General features: G+C 39.5%; 1 protein-coding gene across 2 annotated transcripts in view; it reads left to right on the forward strand.

Annotated features, from left to right (window-relative positions):
• The window catches only part of atg7 (ATG7 autophagy related 7 homolog (S. cerevisiae)), a 307,435-nt gene that overhangs the window by 16,041 nt on the left and 272,818 nt on the right, over positions 1 to 18,576 (forward strand). For both annotated transcript variants that reach the window (XM_060909788.1, XM_060909789.1), the window contains exons 5-10: positions 2,367 to 2,444; positions 2,528 to 2,644; positions 7,684 to 7,830; positions 9,879 to 9,967; positions 12,317 to 12,438; positions 17,285 to 17,375. In XM_060909788.1, the coding sequence (XP_060765771.1) occupies positions 2,367 to 2,444; positions 2,528 to 2,644; positions 7,684 to 7,830; positions 9,879 to 9,967; positions 12,317 to 12,438; positions 17,285 to 17,375 (644 nt within the window). The remainder of the gene's footprint in view (positions 1 to 2,366; positions 2,445 to 2,527; positions 2,645 to 7,683; positions 7,831 to 9,878; positions 9,968 to 12,316; positions 12,439 to 17,284; positions 17,376 to 18,576) is intronic.

Raw genomic sequence — 18,576 nt, forward strand, 5'->3', positions numbered from 1 at the left:
GGAAAACATTTTCTTCTGACGCTGGATAGAAGTGGTGGAATGAGCAGAAGATAGTCTTTGAGTTCCTAGGTACATCTACATTAAATCTACAGGCAAAGCTACAGTATCTGCTTAAGCAATGGTGAGATACTGGTTTTAGGAAGTACAGTGTTTTAGCGTATGCTTGAGGAACCATTTGCAACATATATTTAACAGTTACTCCACGAAATCGAGTCATACATGAGCTGATAGCGGCTATAAGCTATGTACGACGAGATTGAGTGGAATAACTGTTTTATTCTCTTTACATTCAGTGGATTTTGAGAAACGGAGCATTTTTATTTTTTGCAAATTTTGATAAATAAAAACTTTATACAAAACGTCTGACAAAATCATTTTCGGTTAGAATGTAAACAAACCGGCGAAATGAAAGGAGCAATTTGTGAAAAATGCCATAATAATAATGCTTGAAAAATAAAAAAAAGGTATGTTCTTGCTATCAAATACTTTTATTCCATGTTTTGTTCCTCTTTTGTATTTTTTGCAGGGTTTTGTTTTCGAGTGGAGTTTTTATTTCGTCCTCGGTTGGTTCAGCAACACGCGCCACCATTGTGTTTTTCTCTGCTCACGGTACATGAGCTGATAGCCTAGTGGCACACTAGCCGATTAGAGTGCGCGATTGCTCGTATCCAGTGAATGTGGATAGAATTATATAAACATTTCACAGAATGCCAAAATAGGTCTGTCTTAATTAATTATCAAAGTCAATTTGGAATTGTATTAGTTATAATTTCACCGTTGAACTTTGGGCTCCACCTCAAAGCCAAATCGAGATGCTTGACCAAAGTGACACAAAACTCTGCTGAGAAGAAAATGAGTAGTGTGTGGTGTTTGTTTGTTTGTTTTCCCCCCTCGCTTTGCCAAAGTCTTTTTGTCACTATAAGCTTCTCATACAGTACTGTGCAAAAGTCTTAGGCACCCTATTTTTTTTTTTTCTTCATATAAACTTTATTGATTTCTGTTTTATGACTTCTACATTGGCGGCACGGTGGTGTAGTGGTTAGCGCTGTCACCTCACAGCAAGAAGGTCTGGGTTCGAGCCCCGTGGCCGGTGAGGGCCTTTCTGTGCGGAGTTTGCATGTTCTCCCCGTGTCTGCGTGGGTTTCCTCCGGGTGCTCCGGTTTCCCCCACAGTCCAAAGACATGCAGGTTAGGTTAACTGGTGACTCTAAATTGACCGTAGGTGTGAATGTGAGTGTGAATGGTTGTCTGTGTCTATGTGTCAGCCCTGTGATGACCTGGCGACTTGTCCAGGGTGTACCCCGCCTTTCGCCCGTAGTCAGCTGGGATAGGCTCCAGCTTGCCTGCGGCCCTGTAGAACAGGATAAAGCGGCTAGAGATAATGAGATGAGATGAGACTTTACATTATCAAGTCAGTACAAAAACATTTTAGAGTCCAAATGTTCGTTTTCCAGCACAAAATTAAACGTTACAGAAAAAAAAAAGTTTGTTTCTGAGCAGCATATTCCATAAGAGAGCACTTTTTTCAGATTAAAAAAGAAAACATAATGAAGGCTGCTGGGTTTTGGTGCAAAAACCCAGTAGACGCGAGTGTGACAGTCAAAGTGTCCAGAAGAACTGTGGCTGGTTCTGTAAGACGCTCAGTAAAACCTACAGCTCAGTTCCTTATTAAACTGCACTCATTGGACCTCAGACTACTATTTTTTTTTTCAAAGCAAAGGGTCGTCTCACACCAAATATTGACTTTGTTTCATTTATTATGGCTTACTGATAACTGTTTATAAGATTTTTTTATTTTTTAACATGTGCCTTAGACTTTTCCCAGTACTGTATATTTTAGCTCCAGTGTAAAATTAAACAAGCAAACTTCTCTTCTCATCTCATCTCATTATCTCTAGCCGTTTCATCCTTCTACAGGGTCGCAGGCAAGCTGGAGCCTATCCCAGCTGACTACGGGCGAAAGGCGGGGTACACCCTGGACAAGTCGCCAGGTCATCACAGGGCTGACACATAGACACAGACAACCATTCACACTCACATTCACACCTACGGTCAATTTAGAGTCACCAGTTAACCTAACCTGCATGTCTTTGGACTGTGGGGGAAACCGGAGCACCCGGAGGAAACCCACGCGGACACGGGGAGAACATGCAAACTCCACACAGAAAGGCCCTCGCCGGCCCCGGGGCTCGAACCCAGGACCTTCTTGCTGTGAGGCGACAGCGCTAACCACTACACCACCGTGCCGCCCACAAGCAAACTTCAATCACTATATATCTTGGCTGATTTGAGTACATTTGGTTTAAAGATGTTATTAGGTGGGTTATTACTGATCTATCTGTTGCAACATGACTTGCTATCTTTCAGATTTGGACAGCCATACAGTCAGGTGCTGCAGTGGAAGACCCTTCAGTCCTGTGCAAATTCATCATCTTGACATTTGCGGTATATATTCCTGTATGAATATGTAACGTATGTGGCAAATAAAAAGCATCCCTCTAGGTTCTCATCACGGCTCTGTTATTTAGGATCTGAAGAAATACCAGTTTTACTACTGGTTTTGCTTCCCTGCTCTCTGCTTCGTGGAAGGAATTCAGCTTGTGAAGGATCCGGTGGTGCTGGAGCAGAAATTTTCCCCTCGGCAGGTGAGCTGCACAATCTGATTACTGTTCCTAGGTTTTGTTTGCTGTTTCTGAAAATGTCCATTACACCAAGGTAAGTTGTAATCTTGTTTTCAAGCGGAAGGTTTAAGATTTTTTGTTTGTGTAAAATTGAATGGAAATAAAGGATTGCAGTATGGTTTGGACCAAGGGTGAACTCGTGTGCGCACGTACACACACACACGCATTAGCACACATTACATTTGTAGCATAAACTGCAGTGTGCTCACATGTATCTCTGACCACATCTACAAATGATCTAAGTGATCTTATCTAAGGATATACTTGACCCCAATCACACCTGTCCATACTGTACTCACTGAGATGGTTACCAAGACTGAAAGATACGTGAGTAAAAATGTGTAGATGAGATAACAGGCTCCAGTACAGTCAAGCTGAAGCATATGACTTTAACCCTTTGATGCAAAACATATGCACACCCCTTCTAATGCACAACATGGGTCAAAAATGACCCGCATTCATTTTCCAGGTTATTTCATGCTGACTGAGGGTTTTTTTTTTTCTTTGCTCTATCTTTTGAAATCAATTTATTTTATGATTGAATATTCCAAGTATTCTTTAAATATCTTGTTTTTAATTACCACAAATCATTAATTTAATTTTTTCTTTCCTACTTTATGAACAAAAATACTTTTTATATTACTACACATGGGTCATCCAAGTGTGATTTTAAAATTAAATGTCTTAATACTATAATAATAATTTGTTTCAAGTAATTACATCCCCGATCCCAAAAAAGTTGGGACAAAGTACAAATTGTAAATAAAAACGGAATGCAATGATGTGGAAGTTTCAAAATTCCATATTTTATTCAGAATAGAACATAGATGACATATCAAATGTTTAAACTGAGAAAATGTATCATTTAAAGAGAAAAATTAGGTGATTTTAAATTTCTTGACAACACCACATCTCAAAGTTGGGACAAGGCCATGTTTACCACTGTGAGACATCCCCTTTTCTCTTTACAACAGTCTGTAAACGTCTGGGGACTGAGGAGACAAGTTGCTCAAGTTTAGGGATAGGAATGTTAACCCATTCTTGTCTAATGTAGGATTCTAGTCGCTCAACTGTCTTGGGTCTTTTTTGTCGTATCTTCCGTTTTATGATGCGCCAAATGTTTTCTATGGGTGAAAGATCTGGACTGCAGGCTGGCCAGTTCAGTACCCGGACCCTTCTTCTACGCAGCCATGATGCTGTAATTGATGCAGTATGTGGTTTGGCATTGTCATGTTGGAAAATGCAAGGTCTTCCCTGAAAGAGACGTCATCTGGATGGGAGCATATGTTGCTCTAGAACCTGGATATACCTTTCAGCATTGATGGTGTCTTTCCAGATGTGTAAGCTGCCCATGCCACACACACTAATGTAACCCCATGCCATCAGAGATGCAGGCTTCTGAACTGAGCGCTGATAACAGCTTGGGTCGTCCTTCTCCTCTTTAGTCCGAATGACACGGTGTCCCTGATTTCCATAAAGAACTTCAAATTTTGATTCGTCTGACCACAGAACAGTTTTCCACTTTGCCACAGTTCATTTTAAATGAGCCTTGGCCCAGAGAAGACGTCTGCGCTTCTGGATCATGTTTAGATACGGCTTCTTCTTTGAACTATAGAGTTTTCGGTGGCAACGGCGGATGGCACGGTGAATTGTGTTCACAGATAATGTTCTCTGGAAATATTCCTGAGCCCATTTTGTGATTTCCAATACAGAAGCATGCCTGTGTGTGATGCAGTGCCGTCTAAGGGCCCGAAGATCACGGGCACCCAGTATGGTTTTCTGGCCTTGACCCTTACGCACAGAGATTCCTCCAGGTTCTCTGAATCTTTTGATGATATGTTCAAACTCTTTGCAATTTTACACTGTCGAGCTCCTTTCTGATATTGCTCCACTATTTGTCGGCGCAGAATTAGGGGGATTGGTGATCCTCTTCCCATCTTTACTTCTGAGAGCCGCTGCCACTCCAAGATGCTCTTTTTATACCCAGTCATGTTAATGACCTATTGCCAGTTGACCTAATGAGTTGCAGTTTGGTCCTCCAGCTGTTCCTTTTTTGTACCTTTAACTTTTCCAGCCTCTTATTGCCCCTGTCCCAACTTTTTTGAGATGTGTTGCTGTCATGAAATTTCAAATGAGCCAATATTTGGCATGAAATTTCAAAATGTCTCACTTTCGACATTTGATATGTTGTCTATGTTCTATTGTGAATACAATATCAGTTTTTGAGATTTGTAAATTATTGCATTCTGTTTTTATTTACAATTTGTTCTTTGTCCCAACTTTTTGGGAATCGGGGTTGTACTTTAGCAGTGAATGGGGCCAGTTATTTATTTATTAACTATGTAGTTAGCTAAGCCAACTACAATAAAATTAGCTAACTAAAGTAGAATATGTCAACAGCTCGGTAGCTAATAGTAATTACTTGTAACTTTCTGACAAGTAATCTACTCACTCTCAAGGTAACCTAAACATAATCAATTTTTTTCTAAGGTAATGTTAGAACAATTGAAAAACATTACTTACATGTATTAGATGGGCAAAGGGCGCTGTGCTGAGCTGTGAAATGTCTGACACAAGCACAATTCACAGTTCCCACCAAATGCTGGAGTAAATGCATGCAGGTCGTTTCTGACCCATGTGTGTAAACTTGATGTAGAATTACAAAAGCTGTGCTTTTTCATAACTTAAGAAAGGAAAAATAAAAATGATTTGTGCTAAACAAAAACAAGATATTTACTGCATATTTGGAAAAGTAAATGAGAAAATTAATTTATTTCAAAAGTATCTCATAGAAACACTCAGCCATACATGAAATAACCTGGAAAATGAATGCAGGTTGTTTTTGACCCATGTTGTGCATTCGAAGGATAGTGATACAAAAAGGGTTTTTATTCAAAAAGTAAGAAAGGAAAAAATAAAATAAGGATGTATAATGATCAAAAACAAGTTAATTGAGGAATACCTTGAATACTGAATGATGGAATTAATTTCTTGCAAAGATATAGAAGATAAAAACTCAGCCAGGTCACTTTTGACCCATGTTTTGCATCAAAGGGTTAAAGCTGTTACAGTGGATATAAAAAAAAAAAAACCTTACAGACCCCTATTAATGAAACCAAGATAAATCATGTTATTCAGTCAACATTCACTGGATATGAGCAATCGTGCGCTCTGATTGGCTACTCTGCTACTAGGATATTAGCCCATATGGACCTGGGTGATTGAGCGGTAACTCCACTTTCCCCAGCACTCAAGTCCTCCCAGACCTGAGACTCACCACCGGTTGCGGTTTAAAGTTATACCCAGGACTAAAGTCATACCAGCACTTTGTTAAAGCACCTTTTGCTTGTAGTACATTACTCAGTCTTTTTGGGTAAGAGGCTTCCAAGACAGGGAGCTCCTGTACACAGGCCCCCATTGGCCACTGGGCTCGAACCCAGAACCTTCTTACTGTGAGGCGAAAGTGCCAGCCACTGCACCACCATGCCGCCCAGTTTTTATTTATCGAATTTTCAAAAAATAAAAATGCTCTATTTCTCAGAATCCAGTGAATGTGGATAGAGTAAAACAGTTATTCCACTCAATCTCGTTGTACATGGCTTATAGCCAACTCGGCACCACGTGCCTCATCAGCTATCAGCTCATGTATGACTCGAGTTTGTGGAATAACTATGAAGTGTATTTAATAGAGGAGATGTAGTCCTATCGAAGACTTTCACGTGACGTCATCGCAACTGCGGGTTTGTTTATGCGTCATGTTGCTGGGCGAGCTTTGTGTTAGCCAGCGACCGGGACAAGCGTACACGAGTGATTGCAATCCCAATTCCGTACATCTACAGATAAACTTGTAGAAGTTCCATCTAACAGAACAATGCCAGAAACCTGTAGTGCTTTTGGATGTAATAACAGACGTGGAGATAAGCCCGTTTTTAACTTTTCACCGCTTCCCGGTGAACCCAAAAAGATGAGAAAAATGGCGAGCTGCAGTTAAACAGGAAGACTGGATGATAAAACATTCCCTTATGTGTGGAGAACATTTTATATCAGGTTAGTGTGAAAGCTCTGTGCAATGTTAAAATATGTATCTGGATGTGGGCTTTGGATGTGATATCTTTTATTAGACCGAATACTTGGCTCGACTAGCAGCATGTTTGTCATGTACTGATAATGTAGACTCGGTTAAACACCATAAAATATGCTAGATCTAGGCCATGGCTTGTTTATTACTATTAGAAGTCCATGTTTGAGCTTACTTTTATCATAAGGTATTTTTCTTTATCTGGAATTTCCCATAACATTCAAAACCTGCCTCAAAATATCAGTAGGCATCTGTACTTTTGTAAGCCTTTAGCATCTCTGGTGTATTTAGAAGTCACAAATACTAAAAATAATTCAGGATGTCATGGCGTCCCAAATCCGGTAGCTGGTTTGCCAAACACTTCAAGTGTAATAAATACATTTATGGGTAAATTAAGAAGAAGCAGGCTTTTTATTTTTGTCACATGTAAACTTAAGCACAGGGAAATTCCTCTGCATTTAAACCATCTGAAACGGTGAACACAGTGTGCAGACTAAATAATAAATAAATACATTTGTGAGTAAATTATATGGATCTGTGATTCCTGCGTGTTTCAGCTTTTGGATGTAATGTGATCTGCTGGTATGAAATAAATTTTTAATTGTTACAGAGAGATTGTACTGACTGCAGTTGTCTTGATTTTTATTACTAACTGTCGTGGCTGTTTCTTTGTTTGCCCGCCAGTATGGTGGACGCTGCATGATAAACAAAATTCAAACATCAGTGAAAGTCCTCTGTGGCAGCAGAACATGCTTGATAGTACTTATGACTTCCAGTCAGACTCTTAAGTTAATAAATATATAACTCTGAATGAAAATGATATAATTTTTTTCTGTTTAGGGCTATATATATATATATATATATATATATATATATATATATATATATATATATAATATAATTTTTTTTTTTTTTTTCTTTTCAGGTGTCTGCTTTTCAAGCAGCCTATGATGGGTTATGTTCCTTGAATGGAACTACAGCTGTGCCGTATTTCCTCGTGAAGTACTCCGAGGAGACCGTTGAAGTGGCTCTGCTGAAAGACTGGGGCTCCTTCTTCACAGATCTAAAGAAGGTACAATTGAGATTGAAGCTGTGGCCTGTACAGGTGGCCTTTTGAAAATCGCTGAATACCAACAATTACTTAAAGTACACTCTGAGAACAGCTTGATCGATTGAAATAGACTCTCTCGACCAGTCTTTTGTTGAAAGCTCATTTCAGAAAGAGGGATAAACAACAGCTTGGATGAACAAATGTTTTAGATTCATTTAGAGTGTAATTATACACTCTTCTGGACACTCAGTGCCATGAGATAGTGTACTGTGATTGGTCATGTGTTAGTGTTGGTCTGCCAGTGTTCTATACCAGGACACAGAAGTCAAGTACACAGTACTGTAAGTGCACAGTGCAAGTACACTATAGTGCACGCTGTATGACAGTGTGTGATTATTCTGCTTGTATTATTGATTTGTTCTGGTGGTTGCATCTTCAAAATATAGATATGTAAAGGATGTATTTTCCAAAAATGGACTCGCTGGGTTAAGTCTTCTCTCTTTCAAGGAAATAATCCAGAGGAAAAATAATTTCTGGCATCCATACGGAAGCCAAGAACGGCCATGCTGGCATTGTTGCGAGAATTATCGTGTTATCTCGAGATATCCAAGAGCATTTTCTTGAGATACCAAGAACTGACAACAGAATCATATCTTTTGTGTGGGTTAAACAAAAAAAGCTGACAGTAAGTGCCATTTTTCTGTTTACGATGCTTGTTTTTAAGACAAGACATGCTATGTTTATGGGCAATTCATGTAAAAAATAGGAAGGAATGTCTGTCCTCTAACATGTATTCAAATGTACAGCAACTCTCCAACTTTGGAGGCCAGAGTAAAGTTATGCAGCTGCTGTTTAAATGTATATTGCATGGGGCGTCGTGGCTCAGGTGGATAAGGCGCCATACCATAAATCCGGGGACCCGGGTTCGATTCCGGCCCGAGGTCATTTCCCGGTCCCTCCCCGTCTCTCTCTCCCACTCATTTCCTGTCTCTACACTGTCCTATCCAATAATAAAGGTGAAAAAAGCCCCCCCCCCCAAAAAAAAAAAATTCTTTAAATGTATATTGCATTATGTTATATGGGGGCAACACGGTGGTGTAGTGGTTAACACTGTTGACTCACAGCAAGAAGGTCCTGGGCTCGAGCCCAGCAGCCAGCGAAGGCCTTTCTGTGTGGAGTTTGCATGTTCTCCCCGTGTCTGCGTGGGTTTCCGTCACAGTCCAAAGACATGCAGGTTAGGTTAACTGGTGGCTCTAAATCGACCGTAGGTGTGAATGTGAGTGTGAATGGTTGTCTGTGTCTATGTGTCAGCCCTGCGATATTCTGGCGACTTGTCCAGGGTGTACCCCGCCTCTCACCTGTAGTCAGCTGGGATAGGCTCCAGCTTGCCTGTGACCCTGTACAGGATAAGCGGTTATGGATAATTGATGGATGGATTTATATTATATTACAAGTGTTTTACTGAGAAATACACCACTCGTATTTTTCATATGAGTTCCATCCAGGACATGGAGATTCAAAACTGTGACATAAATCTCTATATGTCACTCATGAGGAAATCGATGAATTGTTTTGATAAATTTGGGTACTTTGTGAATGTGTCTATATAATAAACAGAAAATCACATGTTGGCTTGAAGATATGAAGCTTATACGGGCATTGAAAAACTGGAAAAGAGACACGTCAGAGATGTAAAACTTCTGTGCTAGCAAGCAACTGTGACAGTTTGTAAACAAACATGACTCCGAGGTTTGCTTTGGAAGATTTTAAGAGCATTTTGAAAGAGAACGTCGAGTTGAGCACCCAAGAGGAATGTGTATGAATAATAATAATAATAATAATAATATTGGTTGGCTTTTTTTCATGGTCTGTCAGATATATTCCACTCGGCTAGCATGATCTTGAACTCGTCTTTGACTCATTCAGTATCATGCTAGTTGAATGGACTATATCTGATATCCCACTTAACGCTAGCCAATATTATTTAATTAGTTGAGCTGGTTTGCAAACACTAAGGTTTTGTTTTGTGTAATCTGCTTGTGATTTGTGTTTCCTGATTTGTTTTGTAGGTTACCGTCGCTGTTTATGACCCATGCACGCTTCTGCAACATCCTGGCTGGCCTCTTCGTAATTTTCTGATCCTCCTCGCCAGTAAATGGTGAATTCACACTATAATACTTCACAGCATGTCATAACATGCATAACACATCTCATTGGCAGTATCGTTTATATCAACAAATCCTCACTACATTCCAGAGAGCTGTTCTGTATTTGGCTAAGTACAAGAAATTTCAAGAATATAACTGTTCCGAATATTACAGTTCAGCTGTGAAAGGAGCCTTATTTAACAGCGTTTTTGCATTTGCATATGAAATAATAAGGGATTGAAAGTTGTGTTTATAACTGAGAAGACAGTGAACCCATACTGTAGATGGGTTCCAGACAAAGCATGTGCCATAAGTATATTTAACTCACTAACATTATCTGTGCTGCTCTGTATTTTAATGATGCTGCTGTAACCACACAGCAAATACTATAATGGTGTTAAATAAACTCAGAGAAAGTTGGTATTGTACAACCCCAATTCCAAAAAATTTGGCACAAAGTACAAATTGTCAATAAAAACGGAATGCAATAATTTACAAATCTCAAAAACTGATACTGTATTCACAATAGAACATAGACAACATATCAAATGTCGAAAGTGAGACATTTTGAAATTTCATGCCAAATATTGGCTCATTTGAAATTTCATGACAGCAACACATCTCAAAAAAGTTGGGACGGGGCAATAAGAGGCTGGAAAAGTTAAAGGTACAAAAAAGGAACAGCTGGAGGACCAAATTGCAACTCATTAGGTCAATTGGCAATAGGTCATTAACATGGCTGGGTATAAAAAGAGCATCTTGGAGTGGCAGCGGCTCTCAGAAGTAAAGATGGGAAGAGGATCACCAATCCCCCTAATTCTGCGCCGACAAATAGTGGAGCAATATCAGAAAGGAGTTCGACAGTGTAAAATTGCAGAGAGTTTGAACATATCATCTACAGTGCATAATATCATCAAAAGATTCAGAGAATCTGGAAGAATCTCTGTGCGTAAGGGTCAAGGCCAGAAAACCATACTGGATGCCCGTGATCTTCGGGCCCTTAGACGGCACTGCATCACATACAGGCATGCTTCTGTATTGGAAATCACAAAATGGGCTCAGGAATATTTCCAGGGAACATTATCTGTGAACACAATTCACCGTGCCATCCGCCGTTGCCAGCTAAAACTGTATAGTTCAAAGAAGAAGCTGTATCTAAACATGATCCAGAAGCGCAGATGTCTTCTCTGGGCCAAGGCTCATTTAAAATGAACTGTGGCAAAGTGGAAAACTGTTCTGTGGTCAGACGAATCAAAATTTGAAGTTCTTTATGGAAATCAGGGACGCCGTGTCATTCGGACTAAAGAGGAGAAGGACGACCCAAGTTGTTATCAGCGCTCAGTTCAGAAGCCTGCATCTCTGATGGTATGGGGTTGCATTAGTGCGTGTGGCATGGGCAGCTTACACATCTGGAAAGACACCATCAATGCTGAAAGGTATATCCAGGTTCTAGAGCAACATATGCTCCCATCCAGACGACATCTCTTTCAGGGAAGACCTTGCATTTTCCAACATGACAATGCCAAACCACATACTGCATCAATTACAGCATCAAGGCTGTGTAGAAGAAGGGTCCGGGTACTGAACTGGCCAGCCTGCAGTCCAGATCTTTCACCCATAGAAAACATTTGGCGCATCATAAAACGGAAGATACGACAAAGACCTAAGACAGTTGAGCAACTAGAATCCTACATTAGACAAGAATGGGTTAACATTCCTATCCCTAAACTTGAGCAACTTGTCTCCTCAGTCCCCAGACGTTTACAGACTGTTGTAAAGAGAAAAGGGGATGTCTCACAGTGGTAAACATGGCCTTGTCCCAACTTTTTTGAGATGTGTTGTTGTCATGAAATTTAAAATCACCTAATTTTTCTCTTTAAATGATACATTTTCTCAGTTTAAACATTTGATATGTCATCTATGTTCTATTCTGAATAAAATATGGAATTTTGAAACTTCCACATCATTGCATTCCATTTTTATTTACAATTTGTACTTTGTCCCAACTTTTTTGGAATCGGGGTTGTACACTACGCTGGTGTTTTTGTGCCGATCTTCGCAGTGTTAAATGAACACTTTCTAAATTGTTAACAATACAACTCAGACGCAGAGTTGAAATGACTCCCATGCATATTTAAAACAAAACGAAACCTCTGCTTAACACCAGAGTTTAGTTTCATAACTCTGTCGGAGTTGAATCTCCAACACTTCTCAATAACACCAGCTCTCTTATGTGGTTGATTCCTTTAGTGTTACAACATATTTTTAGTATCACTTCAATTCTATATGTCACACTTTTTCTGTTGTTAGTCAAATCAGCTCTGAGAGTTTTGCTGTGTTTGTGTCTGTGTGTGTTATAGGGGTTCACAGCTGGACGTACTTGAAATCGTGTGCTTCAGAGACCGGACACTTCAGGGCTGTCGCTCAGTGCAGCACAGCCTTTTTCTTGAGGTCAAACTTCCCAGTCTGTCGCTGTCTGCAGGTAAATTTTGTTCCCTGCTCGAACACCCCAGATTAACCGCACACACGGTGCACACTTGAAACATTAAGACAGGTTTCTGAACTACCTCGACAGAAAGGTTAAGCCTTTGTTGGGTGCCATGAAGGTAACCGCTGGAGAATTTTCCAATGTTGCAACTTTAAACAAAATCCAACACCAAGCCAAAGCCTCCCTTATCCTTTAACGTGTTTTTAAAAGCACTAATCGTCGATCTGTCCCTACCATATAAGTCTTCTTCATATATAAAGAAAATCTGTGAAGTAACACTTTCAGGATGAGTTAAAAAAAATCTATATATCAGGTAATTTAATTTTGATTTATTGAATCCGATTACTCAGTGTGTTGACTTCTTTTTGCCTGGATAAAACATGAACAGCGTAATGTCTCCAAAAAGTGAAGCAACCACAGGTCTCGTGTCCCTGCTGGCTTGCTGCAGTATAATGTGTAGCACTGCCCATAACCATGTGTTTCAGTGACAATATAGCCTATTTTCTATGCCACTTTTCTCATCCAAACTGTCTCTCCATCTCAAAATACAGGCATATATATAGGATATTACACAGTTGTGCAAAAATATGACGTTTATCTTCAAGTGATATATGTTTTTCAGCACGAGAAGATAAACTTCATATATTCGTGCCACCCTGTAATGTTCTTTATATGGAGACATTCACAAAAAAATACACAAGTTATTCAAAAGAATTTTAATTTTGAACTGGTTCGCCATGTTGACAATACGCATCTTGTCCGTGGGAAAACACTGGGAGTGACGTCATTGGAGTAAAATATCAGAAATTATTATACATACAGGCCATTTTTTTCTATGGAATAAAAACATGTATTCTATTCCCTTCTAGTGGGTTTATTGGTAGCATGCAGTATTATCATATCGCTTATCCTCCATGTATTACGCCACTCTCCCTAATGGAGAAGGAGCGTGCAGTATTGTTATGATCTTGCATGTTGTCAAGACAACATGACATCACACATCGGAGCTCATGCGAAGATCCAATGACAAAACTTTTCTGCTGCGCATGCACAGAATCATTTCTTTGTCAGCAGGGAGAGAGAGAAGACGGGGTTAACTCAGTGCTCGGTGCACTGAACATCTGAAAGGCTACCAAAACTTCATTATATATTCTTCATGCATATTTACAAGAGAAAAGCATACCAACGGACATAAAAAAACTGGAAAAGAGACACGTCAGAGACATAAAACTTCCGTGCTAGCGAGTGACTGGGTGCAAACTGTCACAAACATGGCCGCGGGGTTTATGTCATTAGAAGCAGAAGATTTAGAGAGAATTTTGAAAGAGAAAGACGCGCTCAACACCCAAAAGACTACCAAAACTTCAATGGATATTCTTCATGCGTATTTACAAGAGAAAAAATACCAATGGACATTGAAAAACTGGAAAAGAGACACGTCGGAGATGTAAAACTCGTCTTCGACTCGTTCAATATCATGCTAGCTGAATGGAATATATCTGATATACCACTCAAAGCCAGACAATATTTATGTTACTCAGATCCACGATATATTTCATATGAAAAATGCGAGTTTTTCAACACGAGAAGATAAACTTCATATCTTCAAGCCAATGTTTTTTTTATTTTTATTTTTTTTTTTATTTATTTTTTTTTTATATAGACACTCAGACAAAAACTACCCAAATTTATCCAAACAATTCATCGATTTCCTCACGAGTGACATTTATGTCATGGTTTTGGAGCTCCATGTCCTGGATGCAGCTTGTATGAAATATTAAATATATAATATGTATGTCCTTGTTTGAATACATTGTTGTTTGTATGGATAATGTGTTGTTTATTAATAAATAATAACTTTTATCTTTGGCAAATTGCTTTGGTGTAAGGAGAATTAAACCCTTTGGGATGTGCTTTTATACGAAAATGATCAACCGGGTATTCGGAGGGGTTGAGAGAAACCCCAGAAATTGGATTAGGTTGTCAGCGGGTTGTAATCAACACAGCAGGAAGTTGAATGGCATGTGCAAATCCGTGTCATCTCTTTTGTTTGTCATATTAATGCACAATTGTTATTCTTAATTATTGTGCAAGGATTGTAACATTGTGTGAACTTGTTTGGTATAGTGCAGCTTGAAACAAGTTAAATCTTTACACTTCTGAAATCTTCTATGAATTACACCTGTCTGACCTGTTATTAAAGCGAATCTCTGACCTACCTACAATTAAGATCACAAGGAATGAAAATGTGAATGGCCTTCTTGTTTAAGAAGGTCAGCCTTGTCTTCAAAAGCTCAGCAAAGCCTTTTCTGTTTTTTCATGACCAGCACTTTATTAACCATAACCATTTTGTTGGTTGCTACATCACATTAAAAGGAAGGAAAAAAGATCTGGCTTTTTTTTTTTTTTAAATCTTGGTTTCATTTCTTTAGATCACAAAAGCCTGCAGTTTTCACAGGGCAGTGTAGATTTTTTATATCCACTGTACGGTATGTACACACTCAAATGCACAATTGTTTTGGTGTAAGGAGAATTAAACCCTTTGGGCTTCACACTCAAATATGGTTCTTCCCCAACCTGTTGCCACAAAGTTGGAAACACACAATCGTCTAGAATGTCTTTATTATATCCCCGCTCCGAAGGAGGGGAGTATACTGATTTACCTCTGTCCGTCCGTCCGTCCGTCTGAAATGCCCTTTTTCTCAGCAACCACAAATCATAGCCACTTGGTACCAAATTTCAGCTTGGGGTTCTATACTGTGTATACTGTTTTCAGGTCTGTCGCACATCGACTTCCTGTTTACCGACTGAATGTATGTATGAAACACACAGCATATATTTACAAAATTTTCATAACCTTTTTCTCAGCAACTACAAATCGCAACTGCTTGAAATTTGGTATGGAGCTTCAGCTTGGGGTTCTATACCGTGTATATCGTTTTCAGGTCTGTCGCACATCGACTTCCTGTTTACTGACTGAATGTATTTACAAAACATATAGGGTGGATTTTGATACTATTATGACAGTTTACCAGGATGCTATCTGAAATCCCTGGGGAGAGACACTGCCCTTTATTTACTTGTTTCAGGGTTCATTATTTGTTGAAGTCAACATTCATAATAAGTGTCGTATTCCTTTGATTGCTTGCATTCTGATATAAGCGAGAGCGGGGGGGATACATAAGTAAGCAGTAGCTCACAGTTGATCTTGTATGCTGTTGCATTAAGATTTCCCTTTATTGGAACTAAGGGGACCAAACTTATTCCAACATGACAATGCTCCAGTGCACAAGGCGAGCTTCATGAAGACATGGTTTGGCAAGGTTGGAGTGGAAGAACTTGAGTGGCCTTAACCTTAACCTCACTGAACACCTTTGGGATGAACTGGTATACTGACTGCATACCAGACCTTATCACTCAACATCAGTGCCTGACTTCACTAATAGTTTTGTGGATGAATGGGCAAATCACCATAGCCACACTCCAAAATCTAGAGGAAAGCCTTCCCATAAGAGTGAAGGTTATTATAGCAGCAACTAAATGTGGAATGGGATGTTCAACAGGCGTATCTGGGTCTGATTCTCAGATGGCCGCAATGGCCATTTTGTATAATTCCATTTCTTGTTAGCGCCAGTCAAAAACACAAGAAGCAAATGTGATACACCAAACAGGTCTTGGTTTATACGTTTAGGGTATGAGGAATGTTGTATAGATTTAGCGTTGCTAATCTGCCATGATGTCAGAATAAGTTTTATACAATTTCTGTCCCCCGCTGGCCGAAAGGCCCGAAGGGGGATTATGTCGTGGTGGTGTCCGTCCCGAGAAGGGTACTCGCCTTCTGAAATCAACTCCTCTTACAATTTTTGAAGGAATTTCATGAAACTTGGCAGGATTCTTTGTTATATGTCGGTAATACACATATTGTAATTTCGTTAAATTCAGTCACATTTTACCAGAGTTACAGCCCTTGATTAACAAACGTATAATTTGACAATTTCATGAAGGTGTGCTCGCCTTCTGACATCAACTTCTCTCACAGTTTTTGGACGAACTTCTCAAAGCTTGGCAGAAGGCCTTGTTATATGATGGTAATACACATATATTGCGATTTTAATTTTGTTTGTGAAAATTTTACCAGAATTCTGACCCTTGATTAAATAACTTCTACTTTAACAATTTCATGAGTGTGTACGTTCTTCTGAAATCAACTCCTCTCACAATTTGTGGAGGAATTTCACCAAACTTGGGAAAAGGCTTTGTGTTATGACAGTTATATACACATTGAAATTTTGTTTAATTTGGGCAAATTTCACCAGAGTTATGGCCTTGATTATTAACAAACTTGGACTTTGGGAATTTCATCAAGGTGTGCTTACTTTCTGAAATCAACTTCCCTCACAATTTTTATCCCCCGCTGGCCAAAAGGCCCGAAGGGGGATTATGTCATGGCGATTTCCGTCTGTCTGTCCGTCCCGGGAAGGGTGTGCACCTTCTGAAATTAACTCCTCTCATAATCTTTGGAGGAATTTCATGAAACGACAGGATTCTTTGTTATATGTTGATAATACCCATATTGCAATTTCGTTCAATTCAGTCACATTTTACCAGAGTTATGGCGTAGTTGCCAGCGGGGGATATTGTGGTCTCAGAGCATTCTTGTTGGTTATGTTGCTTTCTCTAAAAGACTTTTTTCCACAATTGAAAATTAAGGGGTTTTTTCACTAGCAGTAGAACAGGATAAAGCGGCTAGAGATGATATGAGCTACTTTTTTGGTAAATTTCTTTAGAAATACAGTCAATCTGCAGTTACTACAGTATTAAAGTATTTTGTCTTTCAAAGCTTGTCCAAAGAGTGTGGGCTGGGAGAAGAACCCCAAAGGAGCAATGGGACCTCGAAGTGTCAATCTCAGTGAATGCATGGACCCAAAAAGGTATTGTTGAATAATTAACATATATATTTCTATATTTAACTATTTAATTGTCAATTATCAATTATATTGTCATTATTGTCTTTAACCCCGTTTGGATTGGTTGTTTTTGCATGGAGAGGTGGAGTAATGTAATTAACACCACAATATGCCTGGGATTTTAGTCCCATTTGAATCAGTTATGTCAGTAATTTCTTTTGTATGTTGTGTACGTGTAGGCATCTAGAAAGATTTAAGATGTATTTTACCTTCCATCAATAAACAGTAGAAATAACCCGAGGTAAAGGTTCAAATGTATCCTGTGGGAGAAGTTGTTTTACGTCTCCTTCAGTATAAAGACACTTCTCCAGGAAGTTCTATTTTTGAGAGATTGAGTTCCTAGGAACAGCCCATGTATGGTCATGTGACCTAATATTGCTCAACATGTGCAGCCCCAAGTACTACAACAAGTGCTTCAGGCAAGCCAATCAATTTGTGTTAAAATGAGATGTATGTCATACACATGAAATTTTATATCATGAACACACACTGTTCTTTGTTAATTATACAGAGATTACTTATGATGTGCAATTTGATCATAAATATCTTCTGGCAACTTCACATAAAGGACAGCCAAAACATTGGTGTTGGTCCTTGTGGTGCCACCAAAACAGCTCTGACCCACCAAGGCATGGACTCTAGAAGACCTCCGAAGGTAACCTGTGGTATCTTGTACCAACATGTTTACAGCAGATCCTTCAAGTCCTATACATTTATGAGGTGGAGCCACAGTCAGGTTCCTCAAACCATTCTTGAACACTTTGTGCAGTGTGGCAGGGCACATTATCCTGCTGAAAGAGGCCACTGCTATCAGGGAATAACATTGCCATGAAAGGTGTACCTGGTCCACAACGATGTTTAGGTAGGTGGCATGTGTCAAATTGACATCCACGTGAATGGCCAGACCCAGGATTTCCCAGCAGAATATCTGCTTGAGTGCTCAATACTCTGACACCGGTTTGTGGTTTGTCCCTCCTCCCTCCCATCACTGTCTGTAGATACTCGTGACTAGTGTTGGTGTTAAGACTACCTAAACTGAGATGAAGTCATGACCGAAACCAGAGTGTGTCGAGGACAAGACAAGACTTTGAGGGGTTGAGACTAAGTCAAGATCAAGGAAAAGGCAGGACAAGACCAGAACCAGACCAGGGTGTGTGAAGGGGAT

This window comes from Neoarius graeffei, chromosome 26, assembly GCF_027579695.1.
Source record: "Neoarius graeffei isolate fNeoGra1 chromosome 26, fNeoGra1.pri, whole genome shotgun sequence".
Classification (NCBI taxonomy): domain Eukaryota; kingdom Metazoa; phylum Chordata; class Actinopteri; order Siluriformes; family Ariidae; genus Neoarius; species Neoarius graeffei.